The sequence below is a fragment of the Polypterus senegalus genome, chromosome 8, assembly GCF_016835505.1.
Source record: "Polypterus senegalus isolate Bchr_013 chromosome 8, ASM1683550v1, whole genome shotgun sequence".
Taxonomy (NCBI): domain Eukaryota; kingdom Metazoa; phylum Chordata; class Cladistia; order Polypteriformes; family Polypteridae; genus Polypterus; species Polypterus senegalus.
This window is the reverse complement of record NC_053161.1, coordinates 168,755,645-168,777,302: the sequence shown is the minus strand read 5'-3', so window position 1 is coordinate 168,777,302 and position 21,658 is coordinate 168,755,645. Positions and strand designations below refer to the sequence as shown.

General features: G+C 39.9%; 1 protein-coding gene across 1 annotated transcript; it reads left to right on the top strand.

Annotated features, from left to right (window-relative positions):
* Positions 1 to 851: 851 nt before the first annotated feature.
* Positions 852 to 21,117, top strand: LOC120534690 (gastrula zinc finger protein XlCGF7.1-like). Its single transcript, XM_039762281.1, has 3 exons — positions 852 to 1,006; positions 5,771 to 6,210; positions 20,423 to 21,117. Exon 3 carries the CDS (start codon positions 20,509 to 20,511, stop codon positions 21,115 to 21,117), a length of 609 nt encoding a protein of 202 aa, XP_039618215.1. The 5' UTR covers positions 852 to 1,006; positions 5,771 to 6,210; positions 20,423 to 20,508.
* Positions 21,118 to 21,658: the final 541 nt, after the last annotated feature.

Sequence of the window (21,658 nt, the reverse complement as noted above, 5' to 3'; positions counted from 1 at the left end):
TACCCCCCAGCGCAGCCTTTGATAAGATGAATTCACAAGGAAAGGATGTTGCTGACAAAGTCAGGAGCTTTTTTGAAAGTTTGGCTCCAGATGTGCTTATCCAGCTGCTCCTTCTTGTCAGTACTATAGTGATCTTTATGTCCACCGCTGGGTGAATTCGCAGTTTCTTTACAATTTTTTTTTTGTCTCAATAACGCCGAAATCAGGCTTTTCTAAAATTGCATAAGACACTGCTGATGCCGCTTATTCTGTTTTAAAGACAGTTGCGATTAGTTATGCAGCACATACTTTTACTCACATTGTTTTTTGGAAATCAATAATACAAATCAGCAACAGATCTGGGAATCACTGAATAGTAAAAACGTTTAATGAGGAGTGTCTTGCGCATATACTGGTGTAATGACTACGTCGGCTTTAGTGAAGCGTTTCTTAGCCTCTCTGATATGATCGACATTGGGTAGAATAGATTCTAGATGGTACAATACTTGCTACCTTACGTAAAATATGATCATCAATTTGTTACAGATTCTAGGTGGACACGATTCTACACCAAGGATAAGGTGCCCCATGTAAATCGTAATGTCTCCAAAATATGTTTGTTAACTTACAGACAAGTACTATATAACTGATTTTTTACAAAGTCCTTATATTAACTTTAGGCAAGAACCATACGCGACCCCCAATTACGATCTAAACTCGCGTTAGCATACCTTATCGCTGCAACAAGGACAATTGCTTTTACGATTTGAGCCAAAGCAGTTCAGCAAACAAGTAGGTGACGAAATCTGCTGCAGACTGCGCAGATATTAATGACGTCATTACGCTAGCGTGCCTCAAAATCACGTGACGAATACATTTCAAACAAGCCTCGAAGCGGCGCTTTGAGCTCCAGTGTGTCGAAACTACAGTATCGAGCGGCCCATCACTAGTAAACTTCGGTTCAGTTGGTGGGGTCGCTCAATAGTTAGTGAGGTGCCGGAGAGACTAGTCCCCGCAGGAAAAAAAGGTACGTTGTTATATCTGAATATGAGAGAGAGCGTGCACGGAGGCCTCTATTGTAAGATATTCTGATTGTAGTCCCTGAGCAGCACTTGGAGGCTCCTCGTGCTTTCTGTGGTGTTGGGAAGGGGGTTTAAAAGCCCGATTTTCGATGGCGTTTCCCAGTGCACCGAGGGCGCTTCTCCGTTCATTTGTTTGTCTCTCTTAATATAACGTGCTGCGTTTTACTGTGGTTTAGTCGTTATGATTGTTGCTGATAATGTGGTGTTCGCTCACCCCTGCGTGCTGTTTTTTATATTGACTTAGCGCGTGCTCCTTGTCCGTTTGCGGAGTGTACATGCGTGGCCGTTCCATAAAAACAGAGTCGACAATATCGTCTTACGGATTTAACTTCGCTAAATTTGGCAAGTTATCTTATCTGGTTTAGAGGGGGATTGTGTAGTCATGGGGAATTTTATTACTCAAATGATAGCTGGACCAGCTTTTCAGACAGCCAAATGTAAGAACAGGGAGCTGTTCCATGAAGCACGTTTATGAAATCGAGACATGGGGCCTCATGTATAACGCCGTGCGTGGAATTCTCACTGAAACAGGGCATAAGGACAAAAGGGAAAATGTGCGTAAGCACCAAAAAATCCAGATGCAGGAATCTGTGCGACACTCCAACTTCCACGTTCTAACGTTCCATAAATCCCGGTCAGCGTGAAAAGCAACGCACGCGCTCCGTCTCCTCCCAGAATTACACCTCTTTGAATATGCATATCAATTTAAATAGCCCTAAAGCTCATCGTTTTGTGAAAAGGCAATGGCAAAAGCAGGGGGGAAATAAAGGAATTTCATCAAATACCAAGTGGAGGCAAGGGAAAACGTACAATTTGTTGGTTTAAACAGTTTTATAAACAACAAAAGGAAGTTGATCGAGTGAGAGAGTGTCAGATGTCAAAGCCGCTGTGAAAACGATTCGTGTCCCACTGTTTGAGTGTCAAATGAAAGCTTATTTGGGTACAGAGAAAAGAAAAAATAGGGACACAGTGAGGAAAAATCTCGAAATTTCCACTTCAAAAACGTAGTTTATTTTGTCATTAAAGTAGAACATCATAAACTTCATCTTTAAATCGTTTAAGTTTCTCAAATCCCATCGTAACTAAAGTAGCATGTTAAATGCTTTGTTTTGTATTTGATCTTCTATGTGCTGTATGTGAGTGAATCACTACGTGCTTCTTAAATTGGCTTTCTCTTTCTCCAACTGGACACAGAATCCGTTACATTTGTGATATTACAGTTCTCTGAATAATTTTAAATACTGAGATGTATACTTGATATCATTTTCATGATGATAGGAGTTAAAGCATTTTATTAAACATAGGAACATTCTTTCTCCAAGTAGCCAATCGCCACACAATCAGCTCTGTAATAGATGTTAAGCCATCTGTAAGCTTAGAACGCCGCTTCTTCAAGACTTTTAAGGAACATTGAAATATCTTTGTAGTACATGTTTATCCTATCCATCTATCATTCCAGTGTCGTGCCAGTCCCAGCAAGAATACAGTGCGAGGCAGAAACAATCCCTGAACTAGCTAGCGCTGCAACACTGTGTCCTCACATGTTTTGTTTATTTATATTTTGCTGCATTTCATCTTAAAAATGATATCGTCATCATATGTAAATACACGCTTTATAAAGTGGCTCAGGCTTTGCAATATTAGAACTGTACTAGCCATGTGCGCCCAACTACGTTGTGTGTGTTTAAAGTTGTCTGTGAAGGGCTCCCTGTTTAAACGAGGCTGCCAGTCGTGAACTGGGCCCTTCGTCGCACAGCATTATGATTTATTTTTATAAGGGAAACAAAATTACAAAAGAAAACCCTTGGATATTGATTCGATAGGAACAGCCTACTCAGAATTGCTGTCCGAATAGTAATTATGTGGTGGTGTAGGAGCGTTTCTGCTTCTGTCCGTTCACAGTCCGTCTCATTTTCACAACTCTATTGTTTCCTCTCACGATGTCTTCTCAACCTTTCTCCAATCTCGCAGGTTGCTTTGTGGCAATCCAAAGAGTAAGGCAATATACACAGAGCTATGGTTATAAAAGGGGGACACAGAGGTATCCAGGCTCTTTAAAGCATAAATAGGGATCACTTCACTGACATGTGAGCAAGCCACGGTACAACTGTGAGACACGCAGCACTCGCCGGCTACAACGTAACAATAATAATTTCTGGAACGTGCTGTTACGTTGTCATTCATTTTACCCACTGTCTGTCTTTCATTCATATGTTACGTAAGCACGTACCTTTTATCTTCAGCAATCTCATTCTCTAACCAGGCCTCAGGAGCTAACCAGCGTAACACTGTCCACCACCCCTTTCGTTATTCTGGCACATTGTTGACATCCGTGAGTAACAACAACGTACTAAACTGGAAGGTGCTCTACGCATGCGTGGAATTCGCGGACAAAGATCAAGATCTAAATGAAGATGTCTTTAGTTAATTTAAAGCTCAACAATTTGTTTAGTTTGAATGTCTGTGTTTTGAGGTGTGACTGGCGTACTACAGTCTTCAGTAGTATAAGCCTGGAGGAGATTCTTAATGCAATGCCTATGTTTTAGCTGTCTCTCTACTGCCATCTAGTGCTTCTTCTTCTAATTCATTCGCGGACAAACAAAGATCAAGATCCAAATGAAGATTATATATAGAGATTGCAAGTTTACAGTGAGGTAATTGTACTAATAAGTACAAACAGTTCTATAAGGAGCACTTGATGGACTGATCGAATGTGTTTATAGTTCTTGGGCTGAAACTGTTTCTGAACTGTGAGGTCTGTACAAGAAAGGCTCGGAAGCGTTTGCTATTTGAGAGCAGTTCAATAGACAGTGCACATGGCTGAGGCAGCGTGTGCTTGATGCTGTATTCTCTTTCTGATCATCTGCTCTAGAGCTGTGATTCCACACTCCGATACAGTGGGATAAATAGTCTGAGTGGTGCATTGAGAGGAACAACGCTAAAGCAGCTATGGTATTTGGAATACTTTGGCCATTCCGTGGACCATTATATTGTTGCAGGTTAATTACAATCAGATGCCTTAAATAATAAACAATATGCGGTTCATTTCAGTGTATTTATAAAGCCGCGTCAGGGATGTGCATCTAAAATAGAAAGGGAAACCACACTTGCACAAAAGCGCTGCTTTGATGCTGGGTGCCACCAGTTTGCAAAACCGAGTGGAGAATTTGCGTACACCAAGCATTTAGCTGGTGTGGAAATGTGTGTTGTGTTATGCCAAGTTTGTTTTATAAATCGCGATCTGAGCATGGAAATGGGAGTACGCAACATTTTTGTGAGTATGCACTGTTTATACGTGAGGCCCCAGGTGGATACAGGCAATCTGTGATTATGCGCACACTCGTGAGATTTAGACATCCAGGTGGAGTAACTTGTATTCTGGAATCACATAGTTGCATTTTAGTTGGTACATAATGAAACACTCAAACCATGCAGTTAACTCAAGGAACAGTGTTGTACATTAGAGAGAGAACCCCAAGTAGCATCCACTTGCAGAGCCACCGCACCATACATCACTGCAGTTGCAGACCCGGAAGTCATCACAGTTTCAGTACTGACTTTGTAAAATTACTTTTGAAAGGTTTCAGACGGACTCTGCAGAGCCTGGAAAGTAACGTCAGGTCATGGACCTGTTCAAACATTAAGTGATAAAAAATGAGAAGGAAGAACAGTACATCAAGAACAAACTCTGGACAGCTCACTGGTCCATTGCAGGGCAAACGCGCGCACACACACACACACACACACACACACACACACACACACACACACACACACACACACACACACACACACGCGCACTAGGGCCAATTTAGTATCACCCATCACCCCAACCTGCATGTCTTTGGACTGTGGGAGGAAACTGGATGACCCAAAGGAATCCCACCCAGACACGGGGAGAACAAGCAAACTCCATGCAGGCAGGACCTGGAATGTGAACTTTGGTCACCTTTACTGTGAGGCAGCTGTGCTACCATTGTGCCCTCCTCATTTTAAATGTGATATTCTTAATTTTTTTAATGCACAGTTTAGTTAGTTTTTTTTTTTTTTATCATTTTGTCATGCTCTCGTAAGAATAATTTTGTATTTTTGGTAACATCAAATTTGCTATATATATACATTAACATTACGATCAACTGAGCAGGTAAAATAGTGGCAGATGATGACATTTTTATGATTGGCTTTAGACGGTTATTACTCAAACGTCCTTTGGCTATCTTACCACCAAACATTGAAGGTAAGCATCGTAAATTACGCTTGTCAGCATAAGTTAGAAAACCCATTAGTTCACTTGCTTGTCATCTTCTGCAGTTCAGCAAAGTTATGTTCCTCTCATCTTTTCTTTTCTGACATGTACTTGTTTCTTAACACAATTTTAAGGCTCTGCTTGTATAAACATTCCTCATAAAAACTGATAACATGATTGTGGGATCCATATCAATCCAAGTGTTGAGAACTGTTGGCCCACACCTGTGGGAGTGGGTCACCTTCTTCTAGTGTGTTGGACCTTCACTCCATACTTTCCAAGCTTTACACTTGGCAATTTGATAACAAGAGTAATTAGTTACTGTCACCCTGCTATGAACTGTCAGATTTAATGTACATCTTAAATAAGAGGGTTTGTAAAATGAAATTACATTTTTTTATATATATATTTTTTTATCTAAATTATGCAATTTTGATTAAACCAAATCCTGCTTTTTACACAGAGAGAAACTGTGGTTTACTGTAACATCTGGATGGATGTGAACATGCAAGCGTCCGAGTCTGACACAACTATCATAGAGAAAAGGATCATAAATGTTAAGGAGGAGGACTGTGAATGGGAGTCTGTTCATTGTAAACAGGAGAGTCTGGGCATTAAGAATGAGGAGTGTGAACTGGGATCAGTGGGAATTAAAGAAGAGGCTGAAGAGAAGTCTGTCAACATTAAGACTCGAAACAATAAAAGTGTGGAGAGTGTCAAGGAAGAAGAACTTCATTATGGGTGTCAAGATGGATTGATGACTGCGTTAGTCTCTTCTCAAAGCAGAAACTGTTCATCTGTCAACGTGAAGTCTGAATCCTTACAGTCTGAAGGGAATTGAGGAAAATACATCTGTTAGAACTCGAGAACATCAGGCACCACCTACAAATCAGCCTGATACACGTAAGTTTAAAGTAAGAATGTGTAAGCTTTAGAGTTGAAGGTATGGGCCTGAAAGGGAAGTCTGATGCTTTTTTTTTGTAAAGCATAGAAATGTAATAAAGTTGTAACTCTGTGCAAATGCTTTGTTGGTGTGAGAAAAATGTTTGTCTACTGTGGAAGAAATTTAACATCTTATTAAAGAAACATCCTCAAACAGGATAAATCAGTAATCAGGCAGGAGAAAAGCTGTTCATTGTATCTTTTAATTACTCCTCATCTGACATTTCTGACTGACATATATTATTTCTTTAAGATGAATGCTGTAATACCCAAAAAATTATTCTTCCACGCTACCCTTTAGAGTTCCTTGGATTTCTTCATTAATTCCTCCTAATGATGTAGATTGACCTTCAGCTAGGTCCCAATAACAGACAAACACACTCATCTTAAACTAGTAAAATGGAAACATTTAGACTTCTTTTCAGTTCTGAACACATCAATATCTTTTTACGTTTTTATCTCTATTTTTCTCTATTTCACTGATCACTTCTACCACTTTCTTTATATGGAATTGCTCCCTGGAATTTTTATTTTTTTCATTTTTTCATTTTTATTGTTTCTTTGTATCAGCATACTGCTGCTGGATTATGTGAATTCATATAATAAAGTATCTATCTATCGATCGATCGCTGACCCCCTGTCTTTACTAACTGTTTGACCTCCTTTAGCTTCAGTCACCTCCACCAAACATTTCCTGTAGTTGCTGATCAGCCTTCAGTTTCAGTCCATTCCTCCTTTCCTGCTCCTTGATATCACTGGGATTTCTTGCATGACCAGCTCTCGTCAAGTGACAGCATTTCCTTTTCTGTTGGGCTCTGAACTCTGATTGGCCGTTCCAGAACACCAGTTTCCTCTGTTGTTGACTTCTTCCTGTGTTTCAATTCATTGTCCTGTTTCATCACCCAACTTTTGTTAAGCTTCCACTACCCTGATATTCTTCAGACTTTTTTGATTACATTTTGTATTCAGTGTTCCCTTGATGATGGCAAGCTGTCCATGGCCTGAAGAAGCAAAGTCGCTCCAAACTATGATGCTCCCTATAATTCAACCTTAACATATGTGTTTCTGGCAAAGACCTCAACACTATCTGCTATGGAATGTCCAGGTGGACACGCTCATGCAACATGATTGATTGATGGACTCTCAGGATTTTGTGCATCTTGCTAGTTCTTATCTGAGGTCTTCTAATATTTCATGAACAGATTTTTTATTTATTTATTTTTTGATAAGGCCTTTGCCAGTAACTAAACTTTCGGAGAGTGTGTTTTTTAATAGGGCTGGGCTCTCCAAGCCACACCTTCGATCTCATGTGATTAGTTGAACTTCTAGAGAGTTCATTAGCATCGAATAACACAGTAAATGTTTAAATGATGTGTTCAGCATTGACAGTCCTATTTGTGTGCTATGAGTTTAAGTTGATTGTGTTTGTCTGTAATTGTAAGGTAACTGAGGATCAGACTCCATTGTCAGGAGGAGTTCAAGTAGAAATCCTAGAGATTCCTTAACTTTATTTATTTTGAAACTATAAAGTGATTAAAATAGGTTTTTAACATCACATTGTGAAACCCACTTAATTCAGTTTGGTGTCCATGTATGTTAAGTATGTATTTTAGCTAACACAATTCCAGTCTGTCTTTAATCTGATCTGGTTTTAATGTGTTCAAGTGAATCTGACACACTTAATTTTCAGTGAGTATTTTTTTCCTTCTATTTTATTCATACTGTAAAAAATGAGGTGAAAGTAGGGCGATATGGACAAAAATCATATCTCTATTTTTTTAGCTGAATGGCGATTATATGATTTATTTATCTAGATATTTTTTCTTTCCATAAAGTGACAACAAAAAGACAGTTCTGAGTCAAAGTGTCTCAAATGTCACACAAGCACTTTTATTAACATAAACTTGTCGATGTACATGAGAAATGGCTCAAAAATAAACTCGGCATATATTACATAATAATGCTCCTTGAATAAAATAAAATGTTCTCTTCCCGCATAATAAAACACTCACAGCTGTGCAATTAAGAAAATGTAAACACAAACGATACAGAACAAAAATAACAAAAGGCTGACTTGCTTTATAAAAGTGGGTTTCCACTTAAGTAGAGTTCTTTCTTTACCAAAGTGCTTCCTCCTATGTGTAGTCCTGTGCAAACATCTAAGACTTTGTGTAAATAACAAAACATGTCCGTAACAAAACAACTTTATTACACCGAGAAATGGCCCAGGTGATGCAGGCAACATTCATATCATGTCCTGTAACGCACAATATCAAAACATTTAGAATCCATTTGATTTTTATGTAAAGAGGCAGATCACTCAAAGGCAAATTAACATCCATCTGTGTTTAGTAGGGATGTATAAAATTTAACTACATGTGTAGACAGTGTTGTGTAACGTGTAACTTACAAATGTTTTTAGTTAAACCATTTTGGTAAAATCACCAGCAAATAAGTGAAACAAAAATATTTTTAGACCTTTTCAATCTCAAACACTTCTGAATTTAAAAGGCATCTCTGTCTCTTCCTAAGCGGAGTGGTGGCTCTGGTGGTGAGGATTTGCTGGCAGTCACTGGTTCGAATTGCACAACTGCTGGAACACTTCTTTGGGTACTTGAGCAAGACCCTTAGCCGCAATTGTTTCATCCTGGGTATGACGTTAACCTACTTCCAGCCCTCCAACTTTTGGAGAGAACTTGGGGGTTGGTGTCAGAATTGGCTCTCCAGCCACCATTAAAACCTTCACATAGCTCCAAACGGTGTTTTGTGGTGCCGAAGCATCACCCATTGCACGTCATGTGTGACGGGTGCGGCCACGTGCTGTACACAGCACACGCTCCCCTTTCTTTTCCTGTCTCTTGTCAGCTGGGGCTCTCATTCAATGTCATAATCCTCAGTCTAACACATGCACTCCAATAGGGCTGATAGTTCCAGTTTCATAAGTGGTAGCTGTATAATGGCGCTTTTCCACTGCATAGTACGGCACGACACAGTTCAGTTCAGCTCACTTTTGGGGGGTTTTCCACTGGGAACAGTACCTGATCCTTTTTTTTAGTACCACCTCAGTCGAGGTTCCAAGCGTGCCGAACCGTTACCAAAACGTGACGTGTAAACTCTGCTGGTCACTGATTGGCCGGAGAAAATCGTCATTACTGCGTCACTGAACTTGCGACACGAGACATAACAGACCCACTAGATTTTTAGCACAGCCAGCGAAGGTTCGGACGCACCATTTTGTTTTAACCAAAAATGGCTGTTTCATGGTCTGTTGAGGAAGTACAGACATTCCTCTCGTTGGTAGCCGAGGAGCGGATCCAGCGAGAGCTGGATGGGGCGACGCGGAATGAAAAAGTTTTTCAGGAGGTCGCTAAGCTCTTGGGCGCACACGGCTACCATCGGACTTACAAACAGTGTAGGGACAAGTTAAAAAAAAATGAAGAGCGACTACAGGAGTATAAAGGACCACAACAGCCGGAGTGGTTCAAACAGGCGCTCGTGGAAGTGGTTCGACCAAATGGACGCAATCTACGGAGCTAGACCAGCGAACAATGGAAGGGAGGGTGTCCTGGACTCGGCCACGCCATTGTTGTTGGAGAACACGATCGAGGATGGTACGTTGTGTTAATATAACGTTTGAAATCTTAACTTTACTGATTTTATTGACCGTCGATTCTTATTTTATATCGCAATTTGACTGTAAAATCATGGCCTAATGAAGCACGAAGTCCTAGTAGCTAACATTTATCAGTGGTAGTGCTATTGTTCATGATGTTCATGTTTTTTTTTTTGGTGTGTTGCAGTAATTTGTGCATTCCCAACTGATTAGACAAACTGCGTTTCAGACTCATTGTCCACGATCGATTCACTTGCACTTTTTTCTCCATGCAACAACGACTCCTTTTCCCAAGCGGTGCTAGCAGCGTCTCCACCACACCCGCCAACACCATCACCATCAACCTCCAGCGGCACGACGACACCACAGCGTGTGGTAACGGGTATGATACAAATTTGATATTTCATATATCATAGTATGTACAAATAGGATATCACAATATAGGATATATATCCTTATATACCGTGTCTCATGAATTCCTGTTGCTTACCATAAATAGTATAATATTACAATATAATGCCAAAAAAACTGTAAATTTAATTGATTAAAATCAAAATGATTAAAAAAATTTCTCCCATTTTTACTCCAATTCTCTACGCTTTGGTCCAGGCAAGAGGAAACGGAGCCTGCACCAACAGGAACAGCTTGCTGTATTGAGAGAGATGCATGTGGCAGACATTCAGCAGCAGGAGCTGAACCGTGCCCAGAGGGAGCGGCACTTGCAGATGGCACTTGAAGAGGCCAAACAAGCGAGGGAGCAGGAAGCGGCCTTGAGAGCAGAGGAACACTCTCAGACGGCTGCTTTCAATCAAGCATTCCTCAATGTTATGGGGATGCTTGTCCAGACAATGAGTGGCCGACGGGAATAGGAACTCTCTTGCTGACTAATCTCATAGGCATGTGTGTGTGTTTGTTTTTTGATACTGTTTGCACTACATGTCTGCACACTGTTAACAATTTCTTATATACAGTATATACTTATGTATATACTTTTTGCACTTTGTATTTTTTTTAGTGTTTTCTGTTCATATTTTTACCTTTTATAATTGTTTTGCTTTAATAAAAACAATCTGATCAAATACGTGTATGTACCCCAAGACTATATTAAAGATTTATTATTGTATGAGCAGGTAATGTACCTCTTGATAAAGACAAATGATTAATGCCGCCACGATACAAGCCAAAACAATTTAAAAAAACAAGGAATACATTGTAAACTTTGAAATGTTGTTTAAAAATTTATTGATAATACACTTTACAGAACATGCTACGTGAATAGTTAGCTATTCAAATAACGCATCAGACCTGCACTGACATCCCTGCCCTCCTCCTCTACAGCCTGTGGCACTGCCACCACAGTCTCTGCTGCTGCGGGTAAATCCCAAGCATTCTCATAGGTCTGACCATGACTCTCACAAAGGTTATGTAGAGCACAACATGTCAGCACCATGGACTTCACAAGGTTGACAGCACAGTCATTTCTTTTCATAATGCATCGCCATCTTCCTTTTAATCGACCAAAGGCATTTTAAACAACTACGCGTGCTCTGCAGATTTTCATGTTGTAGACCTGCTGTTCTGCTGTCAGGTGTCCTGTGTCAATGAATGGTTTTAAGAGCCAGTTCTGCAAGGGATAGGCAGAGTCTCCTAGAATGTAGTAGCCAGCAGTCACCCCACCTATGTTTCTGGTGTTAGCTGGTATGTGGTTTCCACGGCTTGCCAACTCCCACAGTGTTGACAGTCTCAAAACCCGAGCATCATGCAGGCTTCCAGGCAGTCCTATGAAAACATTCCAGAAAAGTGCTCTGCCCTTCACATCTCCCTGACACATCTGGATAAAAAAGACACATATGTCAGGATGCTATTCATAGACTTTAGCTCTGCCTTCAACACAATCATCCCTCCAAAGCTGGTTGTAAAACTGAGCAGGTTGGGCCTAAACACCACCCTCTGCAATTGGATCCTGGACTTCTTGACAGAGAGGCCCCAGTCAGTTCGGATGGGCTACAACACTTCCAGCATCATCACACTGAGCACTGGAGCACCGCAGGGCTGTGTGCTTAGTCCACTGCTCTTCACCCTGCTGACTCACGACTGCACAGCCACGCACAACACCAATCACATCATCAAGTTTGCGGATGATACGACGGTGCTGGGACTGATAAGCAGGGATGATGAAAGAGCATACAGAGATGAGGTGAAATGGCTGTCCGCATGGTGTGAAGACAACAATCTATCTCTCAATGTCGACAAAACAAAAGAGATAATCGTGGACTTCAGAAAATCACGTCCTGCCCACATCCCGCTCAGCATCAACGGTTTAGATGTGGAGATTGTTAGGAGTACCAAGTTCCTCGGTGTGCACTTAACTGAGGAACTTACGTGGACACATAACACCTCATCACTAATCAAGAAAGCCCAGCAGAGACTACACTTCCTGAGGCGGCTGAATCAAGCACGTCTTCCCCCTTCCATCCTCACCATGTTCTACAGAGGCATCATAGAGAGTGTCCTGACCAGCTGCATCACTGTCTGGTATGGCAACTGCAACATATCCGACCGCAGCCTGCAAAGGATAGTGAAGACAGCAGAGAACATTATTGGGGTGCCTCTCCCTTCACTACAAGACATATTTTACAAACGCTGTGTCCGCAAGGCCTGCAGCATTGTGCAGGACCCTTACACCCCTCACATGGACTTTTCACACTTCTGCCATCCAAGAGAAGATATTGCAGCATCAAAGCCAAATCTGCGAGGCTGCAGGAGAGTTTTTACCCCAAGCTGTTAGACTCCTTAACACCAGGCTGCCCCCTGGGACCTTCCACACGGCCTCAACCTCCTCTACAAAACAGAACTTTTATACATGAAAACCACTATCCTGCAAAGAACTGAAAATCTCATACTGACCTCTAAGGATTTATGAAACATTCTGACCTGTCATTGTTTACACACGTCTTAAACAACTATTATCATACACTGATAATTTCTGTATTATCTATATCTATTATTTATTATTTATTTACTTATTATATTACATATCTTACACATCAATATTGCTGCTACTTGTTTGTCCTATCTTTGCACAATGTCTTGTCTTGTTTGTTTGTGTTTTAATTATAAATTTTAAAATTTTTATTCTATTTTTAATTTACTATTTGCACATCATGTTGTTACACTGTGGACCCTGAGCTTACAATTTCGTCTATCTGTATACTTGTATATGGTTGAGATGACAATAAAGTTCCCTTTCCATCCACAACACCTTGAAGGATGATGGAGTGCCAGCCTTTACGGTTGAAATAGTCACAGTGATATTCCTCTGGTGCTATGATGGGGATGTGTGATCCATCAATAGCACCAATACAGTATGGGAGCCCCCACCTGTTCTCAATGTAGGCAGCCATTTCTTTAAACTTTTCCTGATCTGGATAACAAATTAGCTCTGGTACCAACAGGGTTTCTGCTGCTGCACAGAACTCCTGAACACACCGACACACAGTTGTTATGCTTACACCAAAAAGATGTCCAACACTTCTGTACTCCGCACCGGTTGCAAGCTTCCACAGTGCGATGGCTATTCTTTTCTTTAACGGTACACACACGCGGAAGTTTGTGTCCCGTCTCTCCATCACTGGACGCAGTTTGTTGCATAAGTGGATGAATGTTTCTTCAGACATTCGAAAGTTCTCCAGCCACTGAGTGTTTGTAAAACCGGGAACAATCACATCCCACCACTCTGAAGCACGGTTAAATGTCCAAACAGATGGTCTGTTGCGGCGACTTTTTTGCAAAATGTGGAAGATCTGTAATATACAGAATCAGCATTTTAATGTTACACTGGCAGTTAAGTTCATTTTATGCTTTGCAACAGTGATAAAAGTTAGCTAGTGATGTGCTTTTTTTAGATGCTTACCCTTGCGTGTCGTCGAGCTAAAGTGTTGTCGTTGTCTGCGTGTTGTTGTAAAAGTTCCAAAACTCTCTTGTTTTTTTTAGCTGTGTTTTCTTTGGCTGCCATCAGCCTCTTTTGAAACAAACTCCTTCGTCTTGCTGTTAAAAACATCCACATGCCGAGAATGGAGAACACCATTCCGTCGATATGCTCCATTGTTGTGTGTTTGTTTGTGGCGCGTTTACGATGATGTCACGGCAGTAGAGGCGCAACTATAACGACACGTGAATAATCCCGCCCACTCTAAAGCGGTACTAAACTGCAGTCGAAACGCAAACCGAGCTGAACTGAGCCGAACCGTGCTGTGCCGTACTATGCAGTGGAAAAGCACCATAAGCTTAAACTTTTCAAATAGATTATCTTGTAGTCAATAACCATATTTAGCTGTGTAAGTGGTTTTATAAAACATTTTACTCTGCTCTTTTAGAGCGGGCAGAGGGCGAAAAAAAGCTGGAAATGTCGATAAAACTCGCCATTATGTTCTAAGCAGACCCTCTTTGCTTGGAGGACTGTTAGACTCACTAATTTGATATCAAATCCCAGCGTTTGTGAGTAGCACAGAGTAAACGATGTCTAGAATGGCACCGACCGGGCAAGATAGTGAAGCAAATGTGCAAAACAAAGTACTCAGTGGATGACATTTTGCATGTAGTTTGTTATTTTGAATTGGACTCTGACTTGTTGGACGATGATTTGTTGCAAATGCTCTGGAAATCAAAATCTAAAACGAAAGTGAGGTACTGGCATCCGCTGATCAATCCCCAGCTGACGTGTCAACGACTCCACCTCTGCCCAGCTGCTGCAAGATCTCTAACACGCAGCGACTGCAAACTGCATGCAGCAAAAAACTATTACATTGTTTGCTTTTTTAAAAACATGAGTTTTTTGGGAAAATATTCAGCCCTGGGTGATAAACGAGAAGAAAAAAAATCAGCAATGTGATAAGCCACTACTTTAGTCATGTCATCCCATTTCTACCTTTTTCTCTCGTAAGGCACAGCACAGAAAGGGAAACCACACATTTAGCTGGCGTGGAAATGTGCGTGGCTTTATGCCAAGTTTAGGTTTTATACATCGCGATTTCAATGTGGAGACGGGAGTACACACACAAAGTTTATACATGAGGCCTCAGGTCTTTATATCTTGTATATTTGCTGCCCAGTAATGAAATTGAAAGTTAGGTAGTGCCATGCCTCCTTCTGTTTTAGGTTGTTGCAAAGTCACTCTTTGTTTGCATGGATGTTTTGAATTCCAAATAAATGAGGTTTTGATTAAGTCTAATTTCTTGTGATATTAGCAAAGGCAGCACTTTCTCCATCCTTCTAGCTAGGACTTTGGAGAGTAACTGAACACTGTTTTCAGAAGTGATATTGCTCTGTACGATGCACATTTTAAATAAGTCCTTATTTTGTTTTGGGAAAACTGTAATTAATACTTGGCGAAAAGTTTGAGGTAGAATTTTTTTTTTCTCTAGCTTCCGTAAATGTTGCTAATGGAAGGCGAGCTAGCTGAGTTGAGATTTTCTTATAAAATTCGTCAGGGTAGCCATCAGGACCTGCTGCTGTCCCACTCTGCAGTGAGTTTATAGCATTTATTAATTCTGATAGTGCCAGAGGTTTATCCAATTCCTCTGCACTAAGAGTATCTATTTGTGGTATCTGTAATGTGTCCAGAAATACATTAGATTGTGTCTTGTCGTCTTTAATCTCAGTAGAATATAAGGATTTGTAGTACTCTGTAAATGTGTACATTATATTTTTATGGTCAATTTTGTCTTTGTGTTGGCAATTGCTGGGAATGCATTGCGAACTTTTTGCCGGTGGATTTGTTGAGCTAAGATCTTGTTAACTTTCTCTCCATGTTCATAGTAATGATGTCTTGATTTCTGAATGAGTTGTTCAGTTTCTTTAGTTGTCAAGAGATTGAGTTCTGAATGCAGAGCCTGCCTTTTTCTATGAAGCGCTTCACTTGGACATCTGGCATGTTCTTGATCTATTCTAGTAATTTTGCTGGCTAGCTCTGATAGGATGCATTTGTCTCTTTAAAAAAAAAAAAAAATTGATTTGCTTGGATATAAATATAAAGTCCTCACCTGCTAGTAAAGGTGGATTAAGATGCCATCTGTGTAATGAGTATATGGGGTAGTGTGATTTTAGCTCCAAAATCAAGGGGGCATGGTCAGAAATAACAATAGCTTTATACTTATATGATTTAATCGTAGGCAAGAAGTTATATACAAAGAAAAAATCAATTCTTGAGTAGCAATGATACACTGGTGAGTAGAAGGAATATGCTCTTGAGTTTTGGTTTAGAATTCTCCAGGGGTCTGATAAGTTGTGGTCAGTTACAGAAAGTGTAATTGTCTTTGCAGTGTTCGCTCTATCTAGGTCTGGATTTAAAATACAATTAAAGTCCCCATCCATTATAATTTTATGAGTGTTCACATTGGGAATGGATGCAAGTACATTTTGCATGAATTCCCTGTCATCGACATTGGGTGTATAAATATTTATCAAAATCACTTTACATTTAAATAAATTACCTATGACAATCACATATTGCCCTTCCAGATCAGCTACTTCATCTGATACTACAAATGTAGTTTTCTCCGTAAAGCTGGAATGGAATATTTGGCCAGTCCAGTCTTTGTGCAGCCAAAACTAATCCTTTCTTAAGTGGGTCTCCTGTAAAAATGACTATTTTAGCATTTAGATGTGTTGAGTGAGAGAATACTTTCTTTCTTTCTTTCTTTCTTTCTCATTAATTCGTGATTGAGGACTTTGAGATTCCAGCTCACAAAGTTAACTGTTCAGTCCTGGAGACATTGCTTCTGAACTTGTGTTGTCATTTTTTAGTCTTAACTGAAAGTGAGACAGCTTTGATCTTAATTTCCAAATTTCCCAGGAGTTATTGCCATGAAGCCTATTGTTGCATTGGCACTTATAAGGATTAAAAGGATAGATTAGAGAGAGATTGCTCTCTTTCTCTCCAACCCCATTTTGCCTGTTTAAGTCTCATTTTTTAAATGATTGTTTAATGTATATGGGGATGGTATGAAATAGGAAGAGCAACTTGGAGAGGATGGTCACCTTAACAATGTTGTTTCTCCCTGCTAATGTAAGGTTGAGGATAGACCATTTATATTCATATCTTGTGTAATTTTTTTTCCATGCAGACAGCAAAAGTTTGAAAAGAGCTTTACATTTACTAGTAAACTTTTCCCCTAGATATTTAAACGGATCTGCTATGATAAATGAGTGTCCAGTTTGATATTACGTGCTAGAAAATTCACTGAACAAAGCACACTTTTCTTCAAATTAATATTAAGTCCAGGTATCTTTTGAAAATCTGCTAATGCTTTTAGGACTAATGGCACAGAATCTTGTGGGTCAGATATATACAATACCATACCATCTGCCATACCATATTTCCCCGAAAGTACAACTGGGTCTTGCATTTATTTTTTATTCAAAAAGATGCATTAGGGCTTATTTTGAGGGGATGTCTTATTATTCATGTACATCAATCTACATTTATTCCAATACAGTTATGTCCACTTCTTCTTCTGGAATATCGTCATGACTCGCTCCATTCAACCCTGAATTTCTTGCGACTCCAGCCACTTTTAGAAATCTTTGGGATCGATGCGTGTACTTCGGTTGATGAATGGTTTGACTTGGTGAAGCAAATTGCCGTCATACAAATGCATTTGTGGTGTCTCAGCCCGATGATTGCTGGAATGGGCACATCCCCCAGATTGATGGATGTAATCATTAAACATCCTTTTCAGAGATATTGTGGCAAGGTGTCCTCGGAATTTAATGGATGTTTCGGGCAATGCACAACACAGTGAAGCTGAACATCATTTTGCCGAGATGATATCTTGCACTGCCACCTGGTAGAATCTTCCAGATTACATAAAGTATGTGCGCAAGTATAAACAGTACAACGCTTGCGTAGCAGTACCATCCGCTGGAGCACGCTTCATGTTGTGTGACGAATAAACCCGGCTGACGATCTTAACTAGAGTGTATTTTGGGGTAGGGCTTATATTTCCCTGAAAATCACGCTACGGCTTATTTTCGGGGAAATAAGGTTCAAGTCCTTCATTGAGAATCCCATTTATCTTTGATGTGTTTCAAAAGTTTACAGTCAGAGGTTCAATGAAGATTGCAAAGGTGATAAGGGGCATCCTTGTTGAGTACCACGTTCTAGTTTAAAGTACTCTGGGATAATGCTGTTAGTACAAACCAAAGTTTCTGCACAAGTATAAAGTAGTTTGATCGATGCAAATGTATTTGGGCTGAACACAAAATTGTGCAATGTGGTGAATAGGTAGTCCCATTCAACCATATCAAGTGCTTTTCTGAATCTAAAGATAAGATCTTCCAAAAAAATTGAGCTCAGTAGTCATCTAAGACAACTGGTCGGAATTAGTTATCAGAGTGCTGTCATGCCTGATCCTAATGGTTTTCTTTGCTAGGCTCAGAGTTACTAAATTGGGAGAAGCTCTTAAGCTCAAGTGAGGTTATCATTATAGACAGCTATGTAGATAAATTCTTAAGTTATTTAATAAAGGTACAGGGACAAAAAGAATTAAACAGCAGGGGCTGAAAAGCAAAGGCTATGCGACAGAGAGCAGCTAGTCTGCAGCCATACCTGAGTGAGTCACAAAGCTGACCAGCCCTGGTCTTACCTTTTCACACCCCCCACACAAATAACTGCACTGATTCTGAGTGTTCTCATCTTTTTCTTCTTGACCTCCTACAGCTTATATAGTCCTGTATATCATTACATTTTGTTTGTTTGTCTCTGCTTTACTTTGGTAATTTAAATACACTATTGTGATCTACTTTTTGGAGTCAAGTATCTTTTGCTTAAGTGTGGAAAAATGTTGGGGCACATTTGATTATCAAAAGTGCATTTCACACGTTGGCTTGGTGTTCTGTTTTATAAATTAAACTCTCTTCAGTGTTGATTTGTAATAAATGAAGATTTTCACTTTTTACCCCCATTAATTAAATATAGTAATAACATACAAACCCCATTTCCAAAAAAGTGCAATAAAAACAAAAATGTGTAGTTTGGAGTTTCACTTGGACCTTTATTTAACGGGCAAAAAGACTTTGTGTGAGAGAATTATGCCAATTTTAAAAACAGTGCTTCTCGTGGGGCAAGACAGAATTTAGTTCTGTCACCATCTACAGTTAATAACATTGAGAGAAGATTCAGGGAGTCGTGAGAAATTTCTATGTGTAAAGGCCGCCCTTGGAAACCACTGCTGAATGTGTGTGACCTCTGAACCCTCAGGCAGTATGGCATTAGAAACTGTCATGCTACCGTGATGGACAAAATCACAAGGGCTCAGGAGTACTTTGGGAAATCATTGTCTCTTAACATTATGCCACTGTGTCAAGAAATGCTCCCTGAAACTGTATTATGCAAAGAGGAAATCGTACATCAATTTTGAGCAGAAAACCAGCGAGTTTTTTGGGCCTGTGCTCATCTGGTCAGACGAGTTCACATTTCTGCTTGTTTTTGGGAAAAATGGACATTGCATTCTATGTGCCAAAGATGAAAAAAGACCATCCAGGCTGTTCTCAAGAAAAGGTGCAACAAACAGCATCTGTGATGGGAAGGCAGTGCATCAGTGCCCATAGCATGGGGGATCTGTATATATGTGAAGACACCAGAATGTTAGAGTGACATATACTCCCGTCAAGATGACGCCTTTTCCCAGGATCTCTGTGTATATTTCAGCTGGACGATGTCAGGCATCATATTTAACAAATTACAAAAGCGTGACTTCATAGACATAGATCCTGTGTGCTTGACTGGCCTGCCGGTAATCCAGATCTGTCTCCTATTGAAAATGTCTGGTGAGTCATGAAGAGGAGAAGTAGACAACGGCGACTATGGACTGTTGATCAGCTCAAGTCTTGTATACAGCAAAAATGGGCAAAAATTCCACTTGCGAACCTGCAACAATTAGTTTCTTCAGTTCCCAAACGATTAAGAAGTGTAATTAAAAGAAATGAGGATGTCACCCAGTGGTAAACTTGCCTCTGTTCCACCTTTTTCAAGTGTGTTGCAGGTATCGACTTCTAAATTTGTTTATCTTTACAAAATACAATTAAGTTTGTCTTTGAAAACACTGAAAATCTTTTCTTTGTCCTTTTTGCCTGGTAAATGAAATGTCAAGTGAAGTGCCAAATTACAGATTTTAGTTTTTATTGCATTTTTGGAAATGGGGTTTGTAACATTGAAAAACATTTTAAGAGTATGATGTCAAAACTATGATGCAGTTCTGTACCACAGTCCAGAAAATGTGACCAACAGCCTTCTCCGTTGGATCTGTGACACAGTATTTTTACTGTCTCAACTTCTTGACTACAGTTCTTGTGTGGATGTGCTAAGTAGTTGTAATAGCTATGGCAAAAATTATCAAGTTAAGGGTCTTTCCAAGTACAAATTTAAAATTGTTTATGCTCATAAAAGGTTGTTTATCATTTCAACAGAATTTATTGTTTTGATTTAAAGTGAAACACAGGGAAGTGCTGTAGATGGAAATTAAACCATTTTTATTTGTTTTCTTTTTAAAATTCATACAGGAGATCAACCTCGCTGCTGTTCTGAATGTGGACAATTATTTTGTCTTGTGCACTTTCATCAGAGCATCAAAATAAATCTCACAGGAATGAAGCCATATTGCTGTTTGGAATGTGGCAAACAATTCCTTGACAATTCCCATCTTCAGAGCCACGAAAGAATTCACACTGGAGAAAAGCCATATTGCTGTAATGAATGTGGGAAACAGTTTAGTCAGAAAATTAGTCTTCAGAAGCACAAAAAAATTCACACTGGAGCGAAGCAATACTCCTGTTTGGAATGTGGGAAACAGTTTCGTGACAATTTCCAACTTCAGCGCCATAAAAGAATTCACACTGGAGAGAAGCCATATTGTTGTAATGACTGTGGCAAACAGTTTCGTGACAATTCCCAACTTCAGCGCCATAAAAGAATTCACACTGGAGAGAAGCCATATTACTGTAATGAATGTGGGAAACCGTTTCGTGACATTTCCCAACTGCAGAGCCATAAAAGAATTCACACTGGAGAGAAGCCATACTGCTGTAATGAATGTAGCAAACAGTTTCGTAAGAATTCCCAACTTCAGAGCCATAAAAGAATTCACACTGGAGAAAAGCCATATTGCTGTAGTGAATGTGGCAAAGAGTTTCATCAGAAAACTAGTCTTCAGCGCCACAAAAAGAATTCGCGCTGGAGACAAGCCATATTGTTGTAATGAATGTGGGAAACGTTTCTTGACAATTACTTATTTCAGCGTCATGAAGGAATTCACACTAGAGAGAAGCCATTTTGCTGTTTGGAATGTGGGAAACAGTTTTGTGACAGTTCCCAACTGCAGAGACACATAAGAATTCATACCGTAGAAAAGCTATTTAGCTGTTTAGAATGCGGCCAGCCACTGTATACCAAGAGAGGTCTTCAGATTCACAAAAGAATTCACATCAGAAAGAACATATATTCCTGTTGTGAATGTGACCAGCGATTCACAGATAACAGCAAACGCAAGACTCACAGTACAATCCAAACTGGAGAGAAACCATATTGCTGTTTGGAATGTGACCAAATATTTTGTACAAATGGAATTCTTTAGGGCCATGGTAAAGTTCATACTGGAGAAAAGCCATTTTGCTGTTTGGAATGTGGAAAACAATACTCTAGTAGGAGTTACCTTAAGAAACACACTAAGATTCACACTAGAAAGAAACCCTGAGGTGTGACTTAGACGGAGAAGAAGAAAGGAGGAGTAAAAAATTCAC